The following is a 27460-nucleotide window of genomic DNA, read 5'->3' on the forward strand; positions in this document are numbered from 1 at the left end:
CATGTCAATGGAGTAGTTCCCACTACGGGACTCAGTTCTTTATCTCCCGCTGTTGTCAGAATAAATTACAGAATTACAGCCCCCAGCATCAGCAATTTACGCAAATCTCTACTGGACCCTCCCGCACACCCTCACTCTGGGTCCCTGAGAAGGGCTAGGCCTTCTGACAATAAACCACTGCTACCAGTTTTCAGAAACTTGGCTTATGAACCTGTGATGAGACAGACTTGAATTAATTTTAGATGATACTCCTAGACCATGAAAGGCCTCCACGTGTAAGTATTTCCTTGTTTTGTTCCTCCTTCCGTCACAGCGGGGAGCTGCAGCTTCCGAGCTGAGCTCTTAGGGAGGTGGCACTGCTCTGGTACACAGCTGCATGTCACAGAGCACACAACTCGGACATCTGCAAAGTGGGGTTGGACAACGATGAGGGAAACAGCCTCATGTTTTTTCATCTCCTGGTGACTTGGATAAGAAACTATTTTTCCTGCAAAATGCAAGAAAGAGGTAGCAAATCTTGAGGCCAAACAACAATGGCAGTGATGCACAGGCTGTAGCTGTACTGACCCCACACAGTGACCCCACACTAACTCAAACTTCTGAAGAGTGGCTAACATTTACCTCCTGAGAAATTAGGGGGACCCCCAGACAAGGCAGGACAGATAACAAGCAAGGTCTGACGTCCCAACAAGGCAGGTCCAAGATGACAACCTAACTCAGAAGTATTACCGCAGGGAGAAACATCAACAGAAGGCTTCCTTCCAGTATTCCCCCTGGGACTGTCCCAGCACAGCCAGTTCTCCTGCTACTTCTGATGTCTTTTTGTCAGTGTGCAGAATGTTAGCAGGAATCTTCCAGCATTTGATGTTTTACTAAAGCAAGTCTCAGTGAACGAAGACCAATGAAAATTTTCAGCTTCCATTTGAAAAGGACAACATGTTCCCCTCACAACTCTCAAATGCTCATAACGAAAAAACAGAAATTACAACTTATTTAGGTTATAACTGCTGACGCATTGAAAAAACAAAGCAGTCTATGTACACTCTTTCTAGAACCAGGATTTAGAAGCCCTCCCTTAGGGGGGCAAAAAGCTGAACTGTAGATAAGCCACGTGATTTACTTGAGAGGTGTGTCAGATCAAACAACGTGAAGCAGAGTTGCTGACAACAGTTACCACATCAAAAACTGTTCTGAGAACTGAAACAAGCTTGAGGACATGCTCTAAGTTTTGGTGAGCACTGGTGAAAGATTCTGACATCCAGTTCCCATGTATTTTCCAAACCAGCCTGCCCTTACACGCAGAAGTGGCAGAAGAAGGGGGTAGGCACAAGAGACATTACCTGGAACAGTACTAGCTGCACCACTGCAATTATTCTCCTCTGCAAATCCCAGCATGACCCCAACACCCTGCAAACATACAGATGTGAAATTTGAAGTGTTCATCAACTGCAGCAGTGCAAATCCCACATTACACTGACACAGTTTGCTTATATTAAGATACTCACGGGTATAGTAGAACTAGGTCAGAAACTGTTTACACAGACAAATGGGTATATAAAAATACATTACTAAACAACACTTCGAGAGCAATTTACATGGACAAAATATAACAAAAAGGACAGGAATTTGTCTGGGACGGCCTGTTAACAGCCTTATAGCTCAAATCAATGTATCCAGATGGGTTTTCAAAAAAAACTTGAGAGGAGCACAAGAAATTAAACCATGCCTCCATCCTCTGTTCCTTGGAAATCTCATTGAAGATAGATCTGTTCATATTTTACTTTACAGAATAAGATGACTGAATTACAAATTTACAGGATTATGAATATACATTATTTTTTATTTACTCAAGTCTGTGACAGTTCTCTAATCGGCCTGTTAGAAATAAATGAAAAAATATTATTACGGTTTCTGCAGAACTTTAAAGGAGAAAAGAAATGGATGAGAACATAAGAGCAAAGCACATACACATTTTTTTCACCTCTGTAGACAGTTGAAAAAGTAGAAGCTTAGATATTAGAGACAAAATTCAGAGTGGAATAAATAAGAAGGATACCACAATTCAAGTTCAGTGATACGTTAAAAACAAGAAGGCACTTGACAACCAGGAGACAATCTGCATTCCGAAGAAGTATCTGTAACCTGCAGGAAAAAATAATGAAAAATAGTTAAGTGCTGTGTACAAAATTAAAAGATTTGGTAAACACATAAAGGAGTAATACAGGGTTTTGAGAAGCAAGATTCAAAAAGGTAGTCCACTCCCAACATGCTGACCCAGGAACATTAGACGTGTTCTCATTTCTAACCAGAACCTAGACTATGTACTCCTTCCACAGCAACTCAAGGGCTGGAACAGCAGCCCATTTTGCTTGTAAGACAACAGAATATAGGAAATGGATTCAAACCAATCCCCAGATAAAATATACAAAAGTAAAATATTTCTGTCTTTTGAAAAAAAAAAACACAACACACGTCCTAAGCTTGATTTTTTTTTAAGGCCTTAAGAGTAATTTCAGTTTCATCTGTAATGCTGAGACTTACCTTTTGCTGCTCTGAGATGCACGTTTAATCATTACACAGCATTATTTTCATATATTGAGGCTGACATCATGGGTAGTCAAAGAATATGTTTAATAAAAAATAATTAAACTTCCATTTGCTCTATAGAACATCATAGAAAGTAATTCAATAAATTACAAATGACTTTTTAAGACGCTTGTTCAACTACAGAAAGCAAATTCAGACTACACAGAACACAACTGGCAAATATTGCAAATGTCCAAAAGAAAAACTGGACTAAGACTTGGATCATGAAGCCTGAAACAAGGGATAGAAATACAAGGCAATAACAGCTAAGGTTCTTTTAGTAACTACCAACACACACTTTATCATCACCTTGGATATCCTTTTAATTTTAACTTCAGTATTAGTGTAATTCTACTGAGGTTTCCTTATAACCCTTAACTTTATACAACCGTATTTGCATATAGTCTAGCTGATAGTGGGACATTTTTCCCCTTCTGGTTCAAACTGATTAAAAATAAACCCAATACATTATGTTCAAGTCTGTACCAGCCTTCATTACTTGAAACTGTAATTGCCTTATTACATAGAAAGAATCACTAGAATGGTAACCAAACTCACTTGAGCATAATTAGGAAAATACTTTATTTCATAAATCTGATATAAATTAGGTTTTAGCCACAAGATTTAGGATTTCTTTTGTGGGGTAAGGGTGGGAAGTGATGGTATTGTTGACGTAATCCATCAGCAAACTAAGTTAATAACTGTTTGTAGAACTTTGGCTATTTCATAGATGCATCCTAGTTAAATAAAAGTGCTATATTACAAAGGGCAAAATATTAAATATGCAATACTTTTTTCTTTCCTTTTTTTTTTTTTTTTTCCATGATGAAGAATTGCTACCCCCTTCTCTTGGCAGTTTTTAATTTTCACTATTGCTAAGACACTGCATGAAGGGCCAAAAATCAGAATACTATTTGGGAAAATATGTAACCAGCACAATCCAAATGGTACTTGTATAGCTGTGTAATTACATGTAATACTGCTTCTAATCATGGGGTTATTTTGCACATAGAAACTTATATTTCATTGGTAAAGTTCTCGGTAAAAAAAAAAACAACACAGTTGTTTTACTGTACAAGCAAGCAACAGAACTATATCAAAATATACAGTTTTTGTTTTTATTTTTAAATTTATCCCTTTGTAAAGCTTTTTCAATGACTTCTACTAGTACCTGTATCTATTTTCTCTTAACACTTGCCTTTTCTTGGACTGCAAATGATGGAACTAAGGTCAATTGAAATCTCAGTCAGTTCAGATCTTCTGTAAATGTGAATCTGGGCCTCTACTGTGTCAGAGTAATAGCAGCTTAAGAAGGAGGAGGGATCAGATCACACATCAAATATTTAGACAGATTTTATATAGTAAAGGGTTCTAAGGTTTTGGACTTCAACAGATGCTTTATGCCCTGTTACTGTTGTTTCTAGGAATAATTTATCTTCCTTACTATTCAAAGTGCTTTTTCTTTAGTGGGTAACTCAGCATAACATATGAAGTGATATCCCAATAATGATTTGGGGTAATATTTAATATTTAGTCAGATTTAAATCTGCAGAGAAGTTTAAACTCAAAAGGAGTTCAAAACTATCTATACTTTATTTACCATTATTAACTGGTAACTCCAGGAGGTTTTATGACATAAAACACAAATAGAAATCTACACAAACAAAGCAAACAAACAATTTTTACATGAAGTATGCAGTGTTGAAAGGTCTTTTCAGTGGCACTTTATGACAGTTTGCCTCTTCTGAGTCTTGGGGAAACTACTCCTCATTTGGGGACTTTTAATTCTGCGGAGGGAGCCCAAAACTTTGCAAGGTGTAAACTAAATAGATCTATATGGTGCCAAGTAGCATGAGATAAGACAGTTTTTGTTGTTATTTCCCCCTTACTGCTGTCACAGAACAGTTGTAATGATGGGGGGAAAAAAAACACCAACAGTCATATCTCAGCTCAGATTTTAACATGATATACAGGATGTCTTTAGAAAACAAAACAAAACCTGAAAACAAGTAATAGAAACCAATGTAAACTTCCTAAACTAACTCAGCTGAGGTAACAGGTAGCCAGTTTAATTGGCTGATTGGGAAAAATTTATCTTTTTAAACACACTTGTACCTGAATTGGAAACAGCAGTGCATCACAACACTAGAGCATTTTCATGTAATTAAAGCAATGGATGGTGATGTAGATTCTACAGCTTTCATGACATTCATTAGCTGCCCAAATTATTGCTGAGTTTTGATCTGTAAATTATAAGTGTCAAGGAGGCTGTAAAACTATATTCAAATTAAATCAATAATATGCATAAAGTATTCTGTGTTCACTGCAAATATATTAAATATACAGCTCTTACTTGAGCATTATTTTCATAAAATTAACCCCCCAACAAAATTATAATGCCTTTTGTTGTAATTTTACACCATTGTGTATTTGATAGTACGTACAAGTTCAGAAACTTATGAACTTCAAGAAATATTACATGCAAAACGTCTCTGAAAGCAGTTTGCACTTCTAAACAAATACTGAAATGTTCGGTCAGTAAATCATTGATGCACTCAACACTGGGTTATTTACAATGAAATAATTAAAGAATAAATTCAAAATCAGTTCATAATTTAAGTGCAGAGTCTGGGGTCAGTCTTCATCACTAGAATCTGAATCCTCAGATGAAGATGATGTACTATCAGATCCAGATGAAGCATCTGCTTTCTCTGAACCCTCATCTGTGCTGTTTTCGTTGTGAGAGCTTGGCTCTGTTCCCCCTTTGTCTTCCTGATCTCTAACCCTAGAATTTTCCTCCTTTTCTTCTGTGGGCTTGGCTGAGCCCGTGTCATTACTTTCACTGTCCTGTACATCAAAAATATTAGACTGAGACAAAGCTGGGTTATGAAGATTAAGGCCTGGAGTGAGAAGCATCCCTGGATAAAATATGTTGGACAAAAGTAATGGGTTAAGAGAGAGAGGATTGGCAGCTGCAGCAGCAGAGGATGTCGAAGGAGAGCTCAAAACAGAGTTTTCACCACCAGTATCTGTATTTTGGTCTTCTGTCCTTTCTTTCTTTATATCCACCTCTTTTGAATCATTTCCCTTTTTATCCTCTGAAATAGACTCCGTAGACTTGGTTAGAAGTCCTCTCATGCCCAGCAGGTTTGGTAATCCAGCCATCCCTGACAGCAGCATGGGGAACATGGCGGCCATGTTCTTGGCGTCTCCTCCAGCAGTTAGGCCAGCCGGCATTCCCATTAGGCCCGCCGTTACTTGCAGCGACTGCAGGTTTTGCAGGTTTTGTTGTAAGGCCTGGAGACTAGGCAGATCCACTCCCGGCAGCAGTCCGTTAGCTAGCAGAGGGTTAACCGACACGCTCGCAGCAGTGGCAGCGGCTGCAGCTGCTGTTGCCTTAGCAATCTCACTTTTCGGGCGCCTTCCCCTCCGGCTTACTTCTTCCCGCACAACAGGCCCAGTGAGAATACGGTCAAACATAACTTCTGGGAGAAATCCCTGCAAGAAACATTGTGTATCATCAGTGTTTTGATAGCATAAAGATCCAGAAGTAAAACCCCACAAGCATACAGTAACGGTGGCAAAGATGATTCCAGTATGCTGGTACAGCAGCTCGATCTCTAGACCGCTCACTGGAATTTATGGTGGCTTTGTGCTATCACATCTCAAACATCTCAAGTGACATTTCTACAGCCAGGTCTAAGCAGGTGTCTTCTCAGACCCATTGCTAACTCATCTTCAGACGTTCGTTTGCACATCAACCCAAATACAGCTAATTAGAGGAGCACTCATTTCAAGACCTAAAACATAGCACTGCTTTGCAATATTATCACATTCTAATCACTTAGTTTGATACCGCTTAATTAAAAAAAAATCACTTTAAGGTTAAATATAGACGTGTGACTGCACACAGACCAATCTCCAAGTCCTTTTTATTATTGCCTGTATCTATTTAATGTCTTTATATTTCATCTTATCCATAAACTTAAGAATAAAGACTCACTACTTTCAATTCTATTAAAATGGGATTCAGACCACTTCTTTTTAAGGCTTGCATACTATTTACTTCACCTCTGCAAGCCCTCATTTATGAGATGAAGTCACAGCATTATAGCACCTTCAACCAAATCTCTAATTTGGGGTTGCCAGTTACTGTCCCTTCTCTTCCGCCTACTCACAGCTGTGCCAGCAAACCACTTTAAGGAACCAAGCTGAAAAAAAAAGCTAACACTGACTCATACTCCACATTTAATATAATTTAATACCAGAAACGAAACCTTGCCTTCCCCCCCACGCCACAGATATCTCATTTTGCCAATACTCACAGACTGTTTTACAACATCTCCCCATTCAGGAGCCACTCCATACTCTGGATTTTCTTTCAAGAACCTGCACAAATCCTTCAGAGGGGGAGCAAATGCACCCCCCACCTGAGAAACAGAACAGAGAAGTTAGTGAATATTTCTCTTCTGATAAGAAAAAAAGGCAGCAACCATAACTGACACTGTTTCATTTTTGTCTTTCATAGAACAACACACATACAGTCTTACAATTATCAGTAAGTATAGCATAGCATTTAATTGATTTCTGTCGGTATATGTGAGACACTCCTGATTTGTTCTCAACCTAAGCCCTAACTCCTCCATTACACTCACATGCCACAACTTCAGTATCTAACATTCATTCTACGTTAAACATCAGGAAATTATTTAAACATGTAACAAAGCAAAGAGCAACGCTATGAATAGAAAATAGTGAACAAGTAATAGCAAGTTTGTAGTTATAATCTCATTTGTTCACCTTTTCATCTATTCACTATATCACTCTTATCTCAGTCTGCTTCTAAAATACTTCCATTGGGAGGCTCTGTTTCTCTTGTGAAGTTCATGTATTTTTTCCATGCAAAGAAGGTAATTTTTGAGTTATGACTGCTAGACAGCATGTCTTAATAAAATCATATGAGCAAGGAAGTAAGCTTTCAAATTAACCACAAGTATTACTCAGATCTATATTATTTTATGATTCTATTCTATGATCCAGAAAGAAAGAAGAAATGGCTGAAAGAGAGGGGAAAGACTTGCAGTATCTATTCAGCTTTGTCTATAAACTGCAGCTTAAATTCACATTTCCTAGGCTACTTATGGTCCTCCCACCCCATGTTACTAAATATGTAATTCAGAAAAGAAAATGAGAGAATATTTTGGAGAGTTCAGTGATGAAGGTAAGTCAGGGGCAGGTTATAACTGGGGAAACCGAGTAATAAGGTAACAGAGGAAGACCATCTCAACTTGGGTGTGGAAAAGAAAAAAGCCATCATGAAAACATAGGCTCTTACAGCAAGCAAAGACCAAATCCCTCATTTGTCAGTAATCAACTTTGAGGATTCCTCAGGGCACAGCTTACTATAGAGAAGTGTTTTTCAAGAGACTAGCAACCATAGAGGTTCCTCTTCAGAGCAGCTATCCCAATGCATGGAAGAGATTAAAGACCCAAGTTCTTCCTCACTTTCCTCTACAAACACACAAAGCTTCTGACCTTAATGGCAGCATTAAAATAATAGTAACAATAAAAAAAACTGCTTTCCTTGCAACTACTCTCTAACAGAAACTGGCAGCAACACAGAGAAAATGCTCTAGAAGGTGATGCAATCAACACCTCGAAGACTCTCCCTGGATTGCTGCTTTAATACTACACTGACACTCAGAGACACCATCCCAAGTATCTAAATTCATTCCATAAATAACAGGAATGTTCTATATGCTTTTCTTGAGTATGGCCCTTTTGCCTTCCCCAAAGCACATTCAAGTGCATTACATCTTTTGAACTTTGACCATATATTCATATATCTGAAAACTTGTATTCAGCATCTGGCTTCCCATCTTCCACTGTTCAAATTTTAGACGAAAAAAAACAACAACCACTACTTTTGACCCCCTGATCAAAACCTAGCAATTTTATGTACAATGCATATATGCTGGTGACCCATAAAGGTTGAATGACAGAGATAACAACAAAAATAAAGAAAAAATGCAAAATGATCCAGTACACAGGATTTAAGCAATACCAATAGACAAGATGCTATGAGAGATGCACTACCAATCTATTTTTAATCTTTTTGAAACGCAATCATGTAAAAATGAGATGGCATGCCCAGAATTTAGAATTTTTGAGAATGCTGTTATTTCATTAGAACATACAAAGAATTACACTAAAAAAAACGTCAAATTTAAAAACAGGTCCTTTTTAAAAGCATTGTCTTTGCTGCTAGTCTTCAAGTAGATTGAGATTATACAGAGACTAAGAACTTTCCCTGAAAAAGTTTCTGTAACAAGTCCGACAGTTAAACTGAAATAGTGAGGTACAAAGAGTCATCTTTACAACAGAACAAAAGATTTCAGTGGCCATGCTTCTGTGTTAGTCAGTGGCACAAATACTGCAATATACTGAGTGTTCAATTCACTCTCAACCACAAGGTAAGTTCCTAGCAGTATCTTGTACGTTTTCATAGTCATAAAATGCTTACTAGAAGATTGTGATCTATGTTCTTGTTCTGTGCCAAACCCCTAACAGAAAACCTTTAATTTGTACACAAAGTTACACTTGATAAAATACTAGACTTATTTCAGATAACTTTTAATTTGGGGAACATATAAATGAGAAGAGCAATATGAATACCTTTCTTGCATTTCTTCGATTTATGAGCTGAACACGTTCTTCACCAGTCAAACTATTAACATCCAGTTTATTAGGGTTTCGACAACGGTGTCTTTTTTGTTTGGGCCTCCCATCATGCAGCTGTGTCCTCTATTATAAAGAAATTACAAAGCCAATTATGTTTCTGATATAACTGTTTCAAAAAGTGGTAAAAATTACTTTCAGAAACATGTTAACACCAGTATTCATTTACAAATCACAACTATGTAATGAGAAGACCAAGAAACAGCTTCTACCCATTGTTTTGTTTTAATATTTTTTCAGTTTTCATCAGTGTGTTAACTAGCACAGATGCTGTTTCTTTTTGTATTATAACATCTTTCTGAAGAAATAAGGCTGTTATTCAAGATGTCATAAATAAGACTTCTGGCATTCTGTTCAACATCAACAAATCTGAATTCAGAAGTAACTTGAGAAAAATCACGCCCACATAAAGATCACTACCATACCCTGTAATGCAGATAGGGGGTACATCCCACAGTAAAGTCTAACCTGCTACATGTTTTCAGCTCCCATAATTTCTCATATTACCATGATATCGATTAGCTAATTAGGTTTCTTATCTTAGATAATTTTGTAAATCCTATGTACAGCTATACAAATATCAAATCTCTTTGTTTAGTATTACTTTTCTTAGCAATTACATTTGGAAGGAAGGGAAATAAATGAAAGGCTTGTAGAGCTCAAATGTGTAAGAAAAATGAGACATTTTCCTTCCTAAACAACAAAAAAGAACAAAGAAAGACAGAGTAATTCCATGAAACATTCAGTACCAATTGAAATGTATTTTATGAGAAATGTTTTGCTGTTTCACTGAAGTAGAGCTGAAAGGAATACTCACAGGAATACAAGCTCCTAAATCTTCAACATAGCCAGGATGTTCTTTCAGCCACCTTTCTAAATCTTTCCTTTTGGGGGCATCATCACCTGCAAGCCTTGTTCCATCTTTTAGGTTAATAACAGGAACTGGACTCTCTGCATCAAGCATGCCTTGTGACTGCGTGTAGGTGAGCGCTGGGTTTATTCCTGCAGCAACTTGGCAGGAGTTAATACCTGGATTAACCTGGAGAAATTCAAAACATTTGACTAAGTTCTCCATAGAAGGCAAACCACCACGATTATTTCACGTATGATACAATGAAGGCCACAGTCCTGCAGATCATTACGCGCAAACTCAGGGACTCGGGGAGACTAACTAGGTGCATAAAGATAAGCTCCCTTTAAATCCCTGTAAGATCAGGTCCCGTAACACACGAACGTGTGTAACATCAGAAGGTGTTGCTAAGACAAATATCAAGTTTTTAATAATACACTGTTAATCAAAACAGCTTATCAAAACTAGAATTTTTTAAAAAATTGTAATGTTTCTAATATTTTAGTAAAACTCCACCAGTTCTTATTGGTGTAGTTACACGCATCCAGTGAACAGTTTCAGAAAAAACAGCCGTGTAATTAATTTTTCACTGAATGTTGACAACCAGTTACACTCAGGTAAGGAATTAACAGTAATCTAGGCCTTATTTTGGATACAGAATGGAGTTTACTTACATGGTTAGGCTGCTTATTTCTATTTATAAAGAGGACATCAACTCCTTCCACATTCTTTCTTCTTCCCCTTCTCTTTTTGACTGCAGGCTGACTGTCGACTATCACTCCGTTGGCGCTGGCTGTTATGTGACTGGAAGTACCTAATGAAATTACACAGCCAAATTCATGTCGATGCTTAAGTTGTTCATAAGAGGAAACACTTCAATTTTATTTCCTTTTTTTCTTTTAATTCTGAAGTTGTGCTAGTGCAGATAATTTCAACATGTAATATATTTAGCAGAAAATGAAAGCTAAGGATGGTATTTTCAAAGGAGATGTTTTCATATGCATAAGCATGCAATCAATTACAGCCATTTGATCAGAATCTGGCCTAATGCAAGCACCCAATTCTAATACTACAAATATTTTAATCCAACTTTTAACTGCTAAATTCAAATGCTTTTTAAATTAGCCACATACACTTACTGTTATGAAAATAAACTATGAGGTTTTGGCTGTAAGCCACAAACCTTCTTCTAGACTATTGTCTTCCACTGTTTCATTACATGAGACACAGGCAAGAATATGAAGAGTGCAAAGACAACACGGGCGTAAGTCTAGAATTGTTCATCTTTACTTCCAAACTAGTTGTAATAAGCTGTAATTTAAACTCATTATTTACAGTGGAGACTGATGAGCTTTATAATTACTACTATCTTCTTGTGGGGGTGTTTAAAATGCAAGATGGCATCCTTCTAATAAATCAATTTTACAATTAACTGACACTGTGAGAGTACTCGCGGTCTGATATCCTAACTCAGGTGCCCACATTCCCTAACACACTGCACAGAATTCCCCTAAATAGCAGTTTAGAGCAAAAAAACACTGCCAACATCTCTCTCCACTGCCTATATACATGGAGTTTAACAGAAGAACATAGAAGAAAAGATTTATTACTAATCCTCATGTCCTCTGACATTTTAGGAATTCACAGTATATACCCGATTCAGGAAGTGATTTGGGGAAGTTGACGAGGCTGGTTTCTGAAGCGTTCTGGAGTTCACGTAGCCGAGCCAGGTATTGCTGCTGTCCCAATGCACCTTCCTCGCTTTCAAATGGCCTTTTCTGAGACAGTCCCTGCTTCTGAAAAGTCAATTTCAAACCACCTTCCTGTTAAATAAATCCCAGGGTTAGAAGAGTCTCTTCTGAAGCAGAACGACTACTTCATAATCAGGATTTTTGTTGTATGAGTTTCAGTTTGTATGAGAATACAAACGGTTACTCCAGAGGAGTTAATGAAGAACAAAGAACTTACATTAGACCTTAAAACTAGTCTTGACTCTCCTCCATGTAAAGGAAACTGACTGGAAATTTTGTGGAATTGCCTCTAAGAATATAGATTATACAACATCTTCACATAACATCCTAATTGAAAAATCTAGACACTAAACAGCTGCCTACCTGATCTTATCCTAAACAAGTAACAAATCCAATTGCAAGAAAAAAGTTTTGTGTATTTTTTACATGCTACCAACAGGTCACAAAATATAGATAAGAAAAACGTTTGAAGCTTCTAGCCTACATTCTAGCTTGAAAACATGCCTGTAATTCTCTAAAAGGCCATGAAAAAAAACTATTTGCTGAATAGGATATGCTGAAATGTTCAAAAAAGCCAAACAGAAATACTGTTTATTAAACCCAGTTTTTAAGGAAATGCGTAAAACAGGCTGTCTGAAGAAGCAATATAACAGCAAAATTTCAACTCAAAGAGCGAAATAGTGGTGATTCCCCTCCAGAGTTTTATGAAAACTAAAACCAACAATGAAAAAAACCCAAAAACCTCAGAAGAAGCAGACCCAAATACCCACAAACAAGTGTGTGAAGGAAGTGAGAATAAGAGCAGGCAGCCACTTGCAGGTAAAGCATGCCGCACACCGCAATCGCAATCAGGTCCTAGGGCAATAAAAATAAACATACGTCATTGATTTTCACTGTAAACTCCTTTTCTCGTACATGCTTCTTCACCTTTGACATCTGTGGTGACTGATCATATTCTTCTTTAACACCTGCAAGAGGGGGTGTTGGTGCACTGGGCTCACTGTAATCTGCAGCTGCACCCGGACTATCCAGAAGCTTGGTTGTGTAGAAAGATGCCACCGTATTGCTGTCATAGTTCCTTCTTGCTGAAGGCCATTTACCTTTCAACACTGTTTGACAAATACTATCGAGCCGGTTAATCATAACTCGATCCTAAAAACCAGAGAAAGCATTTTTGTAAGTGTAATGCTTAGTGACACTGCATACAATTACATTTATGTAGTATGCAACAAACTGCTCTGTGAACTTCCTAACTATGAACCAAATCACATGAATCTTCTCTCCGACTATTGAAAAACAGCAAAAAAGCACATAACGCTCAAATGCAAAAAATATATTGTGGAAGACCGAAAAGCAAACAATCAACCACAGAATTGAAATTAGTTATGTCAGTCATAGAAATTTGGACACAACTAAAAAGCTTAAAACTATCCAGAACTTATTTCAAATAAGATGAATTTGCAGTCCATTAGTACAATTATCTTTCCACATATACTGGACTATTTCAACATACAGAGTCACACAGTAAAAATTCTAACACGAGAGCTGTATTAGATCACTGCCTCACCCAGTCTATACTTCAGCACAACTTCAGGATTTTACTAGGATTTTACAATGTAGCGGGAGGTGTCTGACATCCCCAAATAAAATAGTTTCTAACATGTAGCATAAATGATTTCTTGCTCTATTTCACTCTTGACATACTTTTGAACTACTCTAAGGAGTACAATCACTGACTTAAAACTCAAATACCTGGTCATTTATCTTATCTACATCCAACATATGCTTTCTTTCACATTCTGCTTCCCAAGTGAATGTTATCTCATGTACAGATACAGCTCTACAACTGATGTGTAAACTGCTTAACTGCAGCTTTACTATAATTTACCCTGAAGTCAATTGTTTCCCCCCCCAAGATCTTCTGTGATGTGTTGTTAGCATATTTAATTGAATACTAATGTCACAGCCCACCTTCCTGTTTAACCTTGATTTTCAAAGTAGTACGATAAACTTGCCTTTGGCCAATAGGATGCTGCCAACATGTAGCCACCTTGTAGGAGGTAACTGGAATTTGGTGTCCCATTGTTCAGCTGGAAACTGTCTTGCGTCTCATCTTGCGTTGTACTCAGAGAAGCTACACTTTCTTCATCATATGCTTTTATATGAGCGGTTCCTTCTGCTAAATAAAACCACTAATATCACTTGATGTTGTAAGTTAAAAAATAGGCTCACAGTAAGAGGCTCAGGTAAACAACACATAAGTAACAAGTAACAAGTAACGTTCAAAGAAAGTCCAAACTCCAAATCACACTGAACAATTAATTTGCAAGTTTTTTCAGTGTGACTGATGACCCTTTCCTACGCATGTAAGTTCCATATATATATATATATATTTCTGTTAACTTTTTGAGAGCTTAACATGCCAAATTTGAGATATTTGAAAATGGGCATGCTACACGGTAAGCTGATAGGAAGTCCTTTTTTACTTTAAAATTAGTACTTTGTTTTACAGGTAAACATATTAAAATACAGAATTAGATTGAAAAGAAAGGTGTCTATTACCAGAGTGTGGCAAATCTATTGGGATACTACTTTTTAAAATGCCATTTCATTTACTATATGGAACATCGGATGTTCTAATTTACTCATTCATATTGAAAATGCACTTCTGCATAATTGTAATTTTATTTACTTACTTATTTTAAATCATTGATTTCCCCCCTCTCCCCCACCAGTAACTTTTAGGTGTGTCCCCTGACTTTCTTATATTTCTCTCTTCATCTTTATTTTACTTTTGCTTCCATCTCACAATAGAAGTTTCACTATGTCATACGTAAACAGTCACACTGGAAAAAAGGTGCTGCCTAACAAGGAAATACCACGTCAGCAAAACAAGCAGGATAATTCTACTGAACTCATATCTGTCCTTAGCTATAGCTATGTATTCAGTGACCTGGTATTATTTTACTCTCTCAAACTATGTTTCAAATATGTAAAGTACACCAAAGGTTCCGCCACGCAACGTATGATGCAAAAACTGGGCCTAAAACTGAAAGCACAGATGAATTTCAAGAGAAGCTTTCCAGCATTTGCCAATCTCTTCAATACCAAGTTACAGTAAAATAGCCACAGAAAGAATTTAAGATTTTGCACATCTGAGGATGGCACAATTACTTGCATAAACAGACTGAGCTGGCAGAAAGCAAGGCTAATATTTTGACTTGCAGCACATGTTATGGTATCCACCATCTAGAACTGAAGATCGAAGTCATGTAAGCTTTCCTTTTCTCACTGCTTTTATTTTTTTCATACAGCTGTTTCCTTTGAACATGTCCTCCCACTGCTACAGGGAGCAGCATCTTAATTATTTTGCCTAAGAGGCATTTAACTTGCCCACTTTTCCCAGTATATTAACCCTAAGGGTTCTACCTGTCATTTCCAAAGAACAACAGGATCTATCTGATTAAATATTTCCTTTTGAGGTATCGGGAGAATAGGCAGCTTATTTAGTCATGCTGTAATGCCACGGCTTAACTTCATTCTCTTCTCTTTTCTATTACCATTTATTATCACAGAGCAGAGAAATAATTCCACATTCTGAGTCTGAACAAGGCAAAAGTCGAGTCCAGGTCAGAGTATCTAAAAGTAAGGAATGTTTCAAATAATGATTGGTTGGCTTAGCGCACTTTTCAAATCACTTCACTGATCAGAGGCTTTTGTTTTTACTTTGAACCTTCCAGAAGTGTCTCTACGGGTTCTTGGGTCCTATACTCTATAATCACTGCAGTTTTGAAGTATGCATTTAAGTGTTTGAAATTTTTCAGCGCAAGTACACTGCTCTGCCACCTCGAGTTTTTAAGAAAAAGCAGCTTACATCACAAACTTGTACACTTGCAAAAAAAAAAAAAAAAAAAAAAAAAAAGGCAAGCAAAACCAACTACCTCATCCAAAGCACTGATATGAAGCAAAGCAAAAAGCTCTCTTGAATTTTTTCTGACTCACTTCAGATCAAGCAAAACTGCTTACATTTACTTTTCTGGGATTCGATAACCTTTTTTGGACATTCTTCCATTAGGAATTAATTTGTTCAATTTAAAAATTTAATTTCAGAAATAAGACTACCAACATACCACGTTTTTGTGCCTCCTCTTCATCACTATCACTCTCTTCAGACGATGATGATGATGAGGACGATGAGGAGGATGATGAAGATGATGAGGATGAAGATGCTGAAGAACAAGATGAAGATGAAGAAGAGCTAGAGCCTGATCGAGAGTGTGAACAAGATGAGGAAGACGAAGAGGATGACGAAGATGACCTGGAAGAACAGGATGATCTATCTGAGTCAGAGTCTGAGTCAGAGCTAGAGTCAGATCCTCTTTTGCTGACTCTCTGTTTTTTGGAAGCTGGGTTTGGAGTTAGAGGCTCTGTCCTTGCTGCCACCATGCGCCTGTCTGTTTCAGTCTTCACACTAGGTCTGTGGTCTGTATTTTGTACTGGCGTGCCGTTTTTTGGACTCAGAGGTTCAGATTTCATTATCGTCTGTGTCTCCTCTGTAGACATAGATTCCTCTCCAGAAGACTGAGCATCCTCTTTCAGATTTTCATTTTTCACTTTTGCATCCTCGAGAGCATTCACTTTAGCATCTGGCAATCTTGACTGCGGTGTAAGAGGAGAAGCAGCTAATGCCATCTGGTACTGATGCAAGAGCGGAGTAGAAGTCCTTGAGAGTGCCACTTTGTTCTGACTATAGTTCCTCTGGGCAGACATAAATGACAGTTCAGGATCACGAAGGATATGATAATCTGTCCTGCTAACTCCATGTTTAGCAGCTCCAATAAGCAAATCCCTGTCGTGAGTCCCACACTCCCACCAGACAGGTAAGTCCGGGTTTGGCTGACATAGCTTTAGTCGCTCAAACAGCTGGGGGTGTCTAAGGGCCTGTTCTCGAACCTTCCTTAGGAGCTCGATGCGATACAAAGTCCGGGAAGCACGCTCCTCTGTAATCGGTTGGATAAAAATGTTCGGGTCTACAAGTTCTGTTTTAAAACAAAACAAAAAGATGAGAATCTGCCAAAAAACAAAAACAAAAACAACCACTGCAAAGCAATACTAGAAGTAGATGGCTTCAATCAGTTATGTTCCCCCATTATAAGCTTATAATTTTACGCTTCACTTAAGATCTTTACTTATTTTCTTTACCCCCATTTTTATTTCAGAATACATGAACAAAGAAGGCAATAATCAAGAAAAACACTTTAAATAAAAAGTAAAGAGAAAACGAAAGATAAAAATATATACACCCACCTTCTTTTGAGGGGAGACGACAGACCCTCCTGCACATTGACATAAAAGCATACAGGTACTTTTCTAAGCTCTCATCAGTTTTCTTATGTAGCCTAGCCATTGCTCTAAATTTGGTCCAATCAAATCGTCCCCGTTCCGGATCAAATACCACTCCAAATGTGGACACAACTCTGTAGAAATCAGCTTCTTCTCTTCTTGTCCACCTTCACCACCAAGCAAAAAAAAACAAACCAAAACAAAAAACCAAAACTGTAATTTTCTTCACTATATCATGTGGCTAGCAATTACTTCTCTCTAAATATATTTTAAATAAGTATGCATAAACATTTGCATTTCTATAATGCATGTACCTTTGCTGTCTTTCTATCTTAGCAGCCATCTTTGGGTTTAGAGCAGCTTCTTCATACGGAGGCTGCATCATACTAGTTTGTATTGGGAATGCTGGTTGGATCTGCTGGGCCTGCCTATTTTTACTGGTTCGTTGATAAGCTGTTATTAGGCGTCGAAGACGTGTTGTTAAGGCAGACTGGGTGGGCCAATAGATTTTGTCTCCTTCCATCATTTGTCCATCTACATTAAGACAAAATCACAGAAAAAATAAAGAAATTAATCGTTGCTCGTCTCCATGGGTCTACACAAGGCAATGTCAACAAGTTTTAGTTAAGTCAGGGGAATTAAGCAACCAAAAATAAGGTGCAGATTTCAAGTTCTATCTATTTACCTCCATCTGCTATTACCAAATCACCTGGAGATGAAACATCGTCCTGTAGAAAAACAAAAGTGAAACAAAATAAATGTATCCTTCTCCAAGGATTTAGGTAAAATGCACTTCTTGTAGACAATTTACAAATAATGACAAAGAACAAGAGTAACGTGAGTTTTGGACAGGCAGCTAACAAGGCACACAACACAATTACGCAGTAAATTGCTCCTGTTCCCCACCCCCAACTGCAGAGAAGCATGGAGTAAGGTCTATCAATTTTGAAAAACACAGAAAAATGTAATTATTTGCTCAAGAAAAAGATGGAAACACATTATAACATTTAACACATTTTAAGCGTGTTAAAAATAGCTATTAATAGATGGCTGTTATACCTCTATGTCATCTTTAAACAATGCTGGTGCTGGTTTATATTCCGGATCTTCTACGTCCCTGTTAAAGTTTCAACACAAAACACGTTTTAATAATATTCAGGAAGACCTTACACTCTTTCAAATCAAGCAAAACCCGTTTCAATTTAGTTACATGCACTGTGTTTAATTTTATATTTGAAACAAGGAAAGTATTTCATAACATCCTGCCCCCCCTCCCATTTACTGTCTCACTCATATTCTTTATGAGCACAGTTGCTAATATCATTGATGAAGCAATGAGTAAAGAAGTTCTCTCTTTCAGAAGTTATCCAGTAATACTCAAAGTGATCTACTGGTGTCACTGGTTAACTACACATGAAAACACATCAAGGTGACCAACCTAAAATCAAGTTAAATAGATCTGTAGTATTCAGCCTCTGAAGGCTTGTACACTTCAGCATTTATTATTTCTTAAGTAGCAGCACAATGCGCAATCCTTTTAACATAAAGTTGATGTATTTCTCCCTTAAATGTGAAATCCCAGATAATTAAATTTTGTCACACTTCTAACTCTGCTCAAAGTACTGTTCTTCACAACACTGACATCAAACTAGCATAAAGCTAGTTAAGAGGAGAACAAAGTACAACACACACAAATTGAGTCTTGTTTACTTTAAGTCCTTAAAACATTCACACTCAGTTTGAAGCACTCCTACCCATCAATATAATCATTTGCTCTCTGCTCAGCAGCAACCGCTTTATCATCTGGCTTGCCAACCCTTTCCAAGAAGCACAGTGCTGGGTCTGCTCTGATAGTGTTGTATTTTTCATAACCTATAAAAAAGTGGCACAGAGTCATCTTTTAAAGTAAACTATAAAAGAAAAGATGGTAGAAGTTGATATTGAGGGATGGGGAAGTACATATGCAGTCATTTATATTACTCACCATGTTTAAAAACTCCAATTAGAAGGGATTTATCTGCATCTGCATCCCACCACTCAGCAGGAACTTCTGAGTGATCTGGCTCAGGGACCCAAACATCAATTTCACTAAGGAGAATCACCAACAGCATCGACATCAGTAATATTCAGAGGCAGAAATACATTTTAAATTTGGAATTTGTATGTTATGGAAGGTTTTCAAACTCCTCTCTTCAAAGACCCATGTACCACATTCCATGTCCAACAAAACAATTCAGAGATTATTTTGAAGGTTGTAAAGATTCTTTGGATATATATATATTTTTTTTAAATGCACTTTGGTATTTAAAAGCAAGTAACAGTTAACTAATGTAGGACTATGCTACTAAGAGGTACATAAGCTACACAATACAGTATTAAACAGCAATACAAGACAGACAGCTTGGTATTTTGTATTTGGCAGAGACCAGTAACAGGGAAAGAATACGAAAACAGAAGGAGAATACAATATTCTCTTTGAATTCTGCCAATTTCTAGCAGTTCATGTTTACCAACCTTAGTAAAACCAAATATTACCTGCTTTTGTGTTTAATAGCACGAGATGGACTACTCCATACATGTTTATAACAGCTTTCTGAACCCAACTCAAAGTTCCTATTTACTGCAAATTCTTGCAGCCATGAGCTCAAGGATTCTTACACAAAAATTCTTCCATAAAAAAATTAATAGAACTTGCAGCACTTAACTAAAAGTGTGCATAAAGAGGCAAGGAAAACCTGCCAATTAGAATGTCAAACATATTTCATCTTTCACTTACTTTCTCATTCTATTTGTTTTTAATAATTTCATATAGCTAGATTCCTAAATAGGAATCAAGACTTCCTGTGTCAAGTAAACACAAAGTGTTTTGTTAACGTGGCAAATAAAAACATGTTTTCCTCACAACCTAAAAATAGAAATATTTGCTTGCAACATCTTTTATTTGGGTCTAAGACTTCTGAATTTTCATTTGATAGGTTTACATCTAAGATAAACAGGCAAAAACCCTCTGTATAGTTCACCTGGCATCAATTCCTTCGAACACCTTTTGGAATTCATTACCAATGACTTCTTGTTTTAGGTAATACAGCATTCTTACTCGAAGCAAGACCCTGAAGAAAAAAAAGGTTAGATATATTAGACTTTAAAAGTTTTCATTATTTTTTGTGACATCAGAAGGTTTACAAGCCGTTTTCCTAAAACATACTTCCTTCAGTTATGAGAGGAGATAACCTCCAATTCAAGTCACGCTGCACTTTTTTATTGCTACTGTTTCATTGCAAAATACCTTTCAAATCCTAGAGAAAGACCAGAGCCAGCAGAATACTCACTTGCTTTATAAATTACTGCTAAGAGCAAATTTCTATTTCCCTCTTCCTACTTGGAAGATTCCCTTAAAAAGATTCCAACAGGCTGACAATAAACATCTTTCACATCCCTTTTCATTCCTCCTCACTTCAAATTTAGTTCATGACCTCAATGGCTTGTCCATGCTTTATCTCAATTTTTGTCTATAGTTGCCTGAAGTTTTCAAGCAGAGTATGACAAGCTTTGTTATAAAGAAATGCTTTATCTAAAATAACCTCGTTCATCGTTGTGAATAAGCTTTCAACAAGCAAGCCAGCTCAGATTCTCAGAAGCCTAGAAACAATACCAGGTTAGGAAAAAAAAAAAAAGATTTAGGAGCAACAACTTCAGCGCTTTCAATTTCTTTGCTAAGCGTTCTCAAGTTCCTTAGTCTTTGGCTGCTACAAGGCTCCAAAAACATGCTAGCAAGATCCTCTCTCTCTCAGGCCCCCAGCTTTGCAATGTAGGAACATACAGTTTATTTAAAAAGGATAATAAGGTTATTTTTAATACGAAATATTCATTTCGCCTCATAGTATAATACAGCCCATTTGTCCTAATCAAACACACACCATGAAAACTTGTTTTTTCATAGCAACACAAGTACTTCCAAGTCTAAGACAACAAGGAATTAGAAGAAAAAAAAATCTTTACATTAGAAGCAAAAAATATTCACACTCAACTACTGCTTACTTGTTGCAGTGGTGTTTTATGTGCTTTTTGTATCCTTCATCTTGCAACAGATGTTCTGGATTGTATTTTCGAAGCCATTCTGCTTTGTGTATGTCAAAAGTGCTAGCCTGGGTCTTCACCTTTTTTCCTTTTCTTCCTCTAGGCACAGGAGCTGATAGGCCTATATAATTTAAAATAATACAATAACAGCAACAGGTAGGTACAGAACCTGTGATATTTATAGCTACTAAATCCTATACCAATATTGTGACCTACTAGAAAATACACCAGCCTTCCAGCTTGTGAATACAAGTTTTGTTTTGTTTGGTCTGTTAGAGCATCTCTGAATTACATTTCACAAGCTAGGGACAAAGCAGGAGATAGAGGCAGAGACAAGAGCATGTCGTCACCTACATTGAAACAAAATAGGTTCTTATGAACCAAAATGAAAAAAAAAAGCTTAAATACAGTATACCAACCCATTTGGTTAAGCAATCAAAAAACAAAGTGAAGCAGAAATGACACATTTTCCATCGGTTGAATTAAATGGAGCTTACTCCAGATACCTATTTCAAGTAGCACACTTTCAGAATTTTTAGCTGCTTTTATCCCATTGTCACTGGCATGCATATGCGAAGCTTTTTAACCACAAAACCACTTTGGTCCTTACCAAGGTGATTCTGCAGCTCTCGTGTTTGCCCATCTTCTGTTGGGGTAATGAGATCCCATATAAAACTTTTTATTTTCTCATCCCCTCTGTAGTGAACAAGACAGTAGGCTAAGAGAGCTCGGCAAATTATCTCCACATCCTGCTCATTTAGCTGTCTCTTGAAGCGACCATGTGACAAAATCTCTCTCCAGCGACCCCACCTAGTCCAAAGAGAATCACAGGTTAGCACGTAAAAGTGAAACACTGCAGCAGGTTTATTTTATAAAAAGAAATACTAAAAATTTTAGATAAATTCTATTTTTTCCTTCCATTTAAATTACTGAGTGGAAATATGAAAGTAACATTTCCAACAAGACTACCCGTTTAAAATGGTTTTAAACAAAAACTACATGTTTAGAAAAAAAAAAAAAAGATCGTTTTAGGCACAAAGCTCACTGGAACTCAATGATAACATGCAGTCATTTATTTTTTCAGGTGTATGAAAAGAACACCTAAGACTTTATTTATAAAATCACAACATCTGATATAAGAATGCTTAAAATGACTGGTTAGATTTTCAGTTCCTATTCAAACCTCACGGAAGTGCAAGATGTTCTGCAATTACGAACAAGACAGTTACCAAGCCGTTCATTAGCTTATTTTAGAAATCTATGTATACAGTTTTAAGCCTGCCTGCAGCCCTTATAGTAATTTTTTTTTACAGAGACTACTTGAGTGCCCATATTAGATGTGTCTACCCTTCCCTGAAGAAAGGGTTTTACCTGTTTTCTTTAATATTTCTTCAACTGCGAATTGTCAGAAGGATTTATACAGGGCACCATGATTATATCAAATTTATTCATAAAATAAAATTCAAATTTTAAATAAGATCTCTCTATAGACACACCAGGTTATTGCAAGTTTAATCTAAAACTTGTATGTAGTTCATTTTAACAGAATAAACAACAAAGAGGGTAGCAATTAAAACAATAAAAGCATAACAAAGATTTAAATGAGCTCCTTTAAATGTAGGGGGGGAGGGAAAAAGGTAAAAATGCTATGAATGCCATCAGTACATGCTTATTCGATATTGCAAGATGTATAAATATGTATACATATTGCAATACTGCAATATGTATAAATATTGCCATTTATGTTCCCATACCCAAAAGCCCCCAAAAGACCAAGGTGAATCTTAGTCTTGCTACAAAAGCAAACACCTAAAATTACAGTTGTGTGATTAGGTATATTTTACTATTCCTTAGAATTTCTGCAAAAAGTAATTCATCTTCAAATGCTTAGGATCACATCCAATGGATACCTTAAGAAAGCCATATATATAGTGTCTATGCACTATAAAAATACCTGTTTATTAACTGGTCAGGATCTGTACTTCACCAATGTAAGTTTCCCCATAAATACAATTTAGTACATGGAAAAACAATTGCTTTTTTCCCCCTCTTTTCTCTTTTTATTTGTTTAAATTTAATTTTATTTTTTTCCTAGAACAAAGAAGGATGTATACTATACCCATAGACCAGTAGGTTTTTTTCCACACGAAAGCACTCTGTTCTTCCATATCCATTGGAACGGTCACACGGCCTGCGGAGTTTCGGTTTATCCTCACCCTCACTTTCCACTTCAGACAATTCAGCCAGCTCATCTTTTGTAGCACTGAAGGGCCTTGTTTGTTTTCTAATTCTTGGGGTATCAATAACCAGGCTGTTCTGCAAAATTTCCAGCAAACCATATCAGAAAAACAGTTGGAAATTTTTCTGTAAATAGCTTGCTTTAGTTCAAAAAGGAACAACCTCTGTCTAATGTCATTAATAGGTCTTTTGCAAAGACATCATGGAAAACACCTGTAAAGCATGTAAAAACATTTTGTAGTATTTAAGGCAACAACAAGAAAAAAAGGGTTTCATGCAACGATGCCAGCACACTACTTAAAAGCCATATTGAACATTTCATCTGAGCTGAATACTTCCACAGACTACATATGATGTAGCCTCTATCAGTAAAAAAGGGTTAATGAAACCTTTTTAGAGCTGACTTCATAGGAATGTCTTTGCGTGTAAGTCACAACTTCCAGTATTGTAAAACCAGTAATTACAACTCTGTCTGCTGTTTTGCAGATTCCAGAACAGTTACAGCCAAAGAAACAAGGCAATCAGAACAATTACACATTTTCAACCTTCTCCAGGACTTCAACAAAAAATCAAAACCGCCCAAACTCTTTTAGGACAACAGGGAGCTAAGACATACTAAAGCTATCTGCTGGTTGATTATCCACACAAAGTAACCATCACACAAACTCTGGTTCATAGATATATTAAACAAAGAAGCACCAAAAATTTATATTGCTTTCTCAGACTTCAACAGCAAGCACATACATGGAAAAAATGATACAATATGAGAGAAATACTTACTCGGCCACTGATGGCATCTATATCTATTTCTGCTTTTTTGGCCCATTTCTGCCAAAAGTTGGGATCATCTAGTGAAATATCAGTCCTGTTTCCAGATGCAACAAAGCTAGCCTGTAAAAAAATATAATTATATCTTACCAACAGCATTCATGAGAAGTTTGTAGAGTTGAATGCATCAGTGCGGCGTAACTTTATTCCATCAAAATCTCCCGAGCAGCTGTTAAGCCTTTAGAAGTTACTAACGGTGCAAAGCAACTCAAAGTTCTCCTCCCCCTTAATTTTTTAAATTCATACCCATAATATATCAGAAAAATCTAATGAACTTTTATGCACCATCAGGGGAGAACTACATTAAGCAGCAAGATTATTCTGCTTCCAAGTCTGAATCTAAATTACTTGAATGGAAAAAAATAGAATCGTTTGAAGAGGCTTATCAGCATTTGGGGATTTCATCTCATGCAAAAAGTACCCGCTTGAGGGAGATTTCAAAGGAGTACTTAAACTACCAACAATCAAAGCTTGAAAGCATGGAATAAGCTTAATTTCAGAAGGCCTTAAAAAAAACAATACACCACTTTTTGGAAAAAAAAAAAGAAAAAAAAAGAAGTAAATAATAAAGTTTTCTAATTCTTGTGATGAAAAGACAGTCAAGATCATGTTCCGTAACTGGTTACATATCGCTTCTTCAGACAGCTTTTTTTTTTTTTTTAACTTAACTCACAAATAAGCAAGATATAAGAGATCCTCAATAAATGTGCATTTCAAAATAGTACATACACATCAGCTTAAATAGCTTTCTGTTTCACATCTTTTTTAAATGTAACAATCACATTACTGCATTAGTGAAGGACACATGCTCCAAGTTTGATTATACTGCCTGAGATTTTTTTCTAAATTTATCTTAATTTATATTTGTTCAGGTTCATTTTTGCAAGTTTGGAAGTTAAAGGATTCAAGTTTATTCTTCATTCTGCTTATCCAATTTTCCAGCACAGGTTTTTGGATGCCACAAAATTACCGTTTTTCCTATACCCACCACAAATTAGAAACAGAGTTTGTCCTTTTTTTTTTTTTTTTTTTTTACAGTGTTACTCTTAAGGCCTTATATTCTTATTTCCCCCCCCCCTTTATTCCTTTTATCTTTACTCCTAAAATATATATGTATTATCTGATTTTTCAAAACTCTTACCAAAAAAGATCAGATTAAAACTACAACCCATGTATAAATAGATTTAGAGTAAGCCTAACTATCTGTAATCTTATTAAAAAATTGTCTTATATTCATTTTCCCTTGCTCTTCATATATCCGAATATGAATGAATCTATAAACTGAAGTCTTTTAATATTCTTGGTTACTGCAGCCCATTATGTCCTTCAAGTCCCCTTTTCCAAAGCAGAACACACAACTTTCATCTTTGTTTTGTGTCTGGCATTTAGTCAAGGTGTATGCATAAATTGGATTTTGCTACATGCACATGCTAATAATATAAATAAGATCTCAAAAAACGTACCTAACATACAGATGCACATACAAAAGTCATCTGCTTTTATGCAAGTATAAATTTTTATAACATTCAATTAAGTTTACAGGCCTATGCTGTCAAAGAAAAACTTGCTGCTTCTGTACCTTGGCAAATGTGGAGCCCCTTCCTTCTGATTCAATTGTGATAGTTTTAGTACGGCGCTGCAAAATTTGGTCGATGTCTTCCTCACAGAATTTAGAGCCTTCATCTTCTTCATCCATTATGGCACCATATGCACCTCTTCGGAGCAAGTCTTCAATTTCTTTTTTCGAGAGTTGTTGGATCTGAGTAAATAAAATAGGTATTAAAAAAAACTAGAAAAGATCTCCAAAAGTAATTTTTTTTCTTTCTTCCTTTCCCTTAGTTACAACCTAACAGGGTCTTGTTAGTTACAACCTAACAGGGTCTTGTAACTTCTGAATTTAAAATCTTGATTATTGAAGATGGAGATAAATTTAGTTAACCACTAAAGTAATTTGCGGTCTTTACAGTACCCACTTATACATGCACCTGTCTCTAGTTTTGGCAAGTCTCTATACTGGGATGAATATAAGGTTTAAAAACCTACCCTTTAATGCTAGATGTAAATCTCACCTTATATTGAAGTAACACATTATATTGATACAGGAAGATAAAAGGAAAACAAGAAATAAAATTTCCCTTTGTTTAACTTTGACATTGTTTACCTTAAGAGGCACAAAACCAAGGAAGACTTACCAGAATAACTGCTACGTTATTACCGAAATAACTTGTAAATTATTTCAACTATTCTTATCTTACATCAGAAAACGTAGATTACAAAATCAAAAGGAAAATTATGTCAGGAAGTAAGTCTACATACACCACCAACACTGTTTTCTCTTCCGCTCATGCTCTGTAAGACAGCCTTATCGAGTCCCAGTTTCAGGCTTGCTCGGTCAAACATCTCTCTTTCGTATGAGTTACGAGTTATCAGTCTGTAGACCTTCACTGCTTTGTTCTGACCAATCCTGTGACAACGGGCTTGAGCCTTTGAATGAAGGGAGAACAGTAAGAATTTAGATCGATCTAGGAATAACGTAAGATTAAGAAAATATGAACTTAAAAAGAAGTCATGTGCCTATAGTTTTTCCAAAATCAGAGTAATAAGAAAAATGCAGATGAATGTGCTACTGAATGGTATTTACCTCCCAGTAGCACTAGACAAAAAAGACATGCTAACCCCAAAGTTATCTGATCTCCAGATACAAACTCTAAAAAGTTGTGACTTGAGAATGTATTCAATTTCAGCATTCAATTCCTAAATTTGATTAGTTCACTGTTCCATTATATTAATTTGTTCATTTCTACATGTTAAGTTTAAATAGAACAGTTCTATTTCTGTAAACAGTTACTCAATATATGCAGAGTCTAACCCCACTGCTGTCTCAGGTTTCATAGTGTCATCAAAATCTTAAAGATTTATAAACTCGCTGACTTAGTTTCCTTGTATTGTGCATTTAATCAGTTTGAAAGAAAAAGTCAGAACCGAACCTGAACATTTAAATGTGATGCACATGAACAACAGAGACTGAACATTCTGAGAGACCAAATTT

The 27460-nt window shown here is 36.5% G+C and overlaps 1 protein-coding gene across 14 annotated transcripts in view; it reads right to left on the reverse strand.

The window, feature by feature from the left end:
• Nucleotides 1–2612: 2612 nt before the first annotated feature.
• Nucleotides 2613–27460, reverse strand: part of CHD9 (chromodomain helicase DNA binding protein 9) — a 92884-nt gene continuing 68036 nt past the window's right edge. For 6 of the 14 annotated variants that reach the window (XM_068693639.1, XM_068693652.1, XM_068693640.1 and 3 more), the window contains 22 exons: nucleotides 26728–26895; nucleotides 25991–26170; nucleotides 24364–24474; nucleotides 23465–23661; nucleotides 21956–22155; nucleotides 21307–21466; nucleotides 20289–20378; nucleotides 19253–19356; nucleotides 19023–19140; nucleotides 18328–18385; nucleotides 17954–17996; nucleotides 17583–17802; nucleotides 17233–17435; nucleotides 16056–16964; nucleotides 13941–14104; nucleotides 12805–13077; nucleotides 11829–11997; nucleotides 10849–10988; nucleotides 10142–10363; nucleotides 9262–9390; nucleotides 6912–7016; nucleotides 2613–6084 (listed from right to left, as the gene is read on the reverse strand). In XM_068693639.1, the coding sequence (XP_068549740.1) occupies nucleotides 5221–6084; nucleotides 6912–7016; nucleotides 9262–9390; nucleotides 10142–10363; nucleotides 10849–10988; nucleotides 11829–11997; nucleotides 12805–13077; nucleotides 13941–14104; nucleotides 16056–16964; nucleotides 17233–17435; nucleotides 17583–17802; nucleotides 17954–17996; nucleotides 18328–18385; nucleotides 19023–19140; nucleotides 19253–19356; nucleotides 20289–20378; nucleotides 21307–21466; nucleotides 21956–22155; nucleotides 23465–23661; nucleotides 24364–24474; nucleotides 25991–26170; nucleotides 26728–26895 (4827 nt within the window). In that variant the 3' untranslated portion in view covers nucleotides 2613–5220. Of the gene's footprint in view, nucleotides 6085–6911; nucleotides 7017–9261; nucleotides 9391–10141; nucleotides 10364–10848; nucleotides 10989–11828; nucleotides 11998–12695; nucleotides 12781–12804; nucleotides 13078–13940; nucleotides 14105–16055; nucleotides 16965–17232; nucleotides 17436–17582; nucleotides 17803–17953; nucleotides 17997–18327; nucleotides 18386–19022; nucleotides 19141–19252; nucleotides 19357–20288; nucleotides 20379–21306; nucleotides 21467–21955; nucleotides 22156–23464; nucleotides 23662–24363; nucleotides 24475–25990; nucleotides 26171–26727; nucleotides 26896–27460 lie in introns of those variants that run through there. The other 8 variants (XM_068693644.1, XM_068693648.1, XM_068693645.1 and 5 more) reach the window with 7 other exon arrangements.

Source organism: Anas acuta, chromosome 10 (genome assembly GCF_963932015.1).
Source record: "Anas acuta chromosome 10, bAnaAcu1.1, whole genome shotgun sequence".
Taxonomy (NCBI): domain Eukaryota; kingdom Metazoa; phylum Chordata; class Aves; order Anseriformes; family Anatidae; genus Anas; species Anas acuta.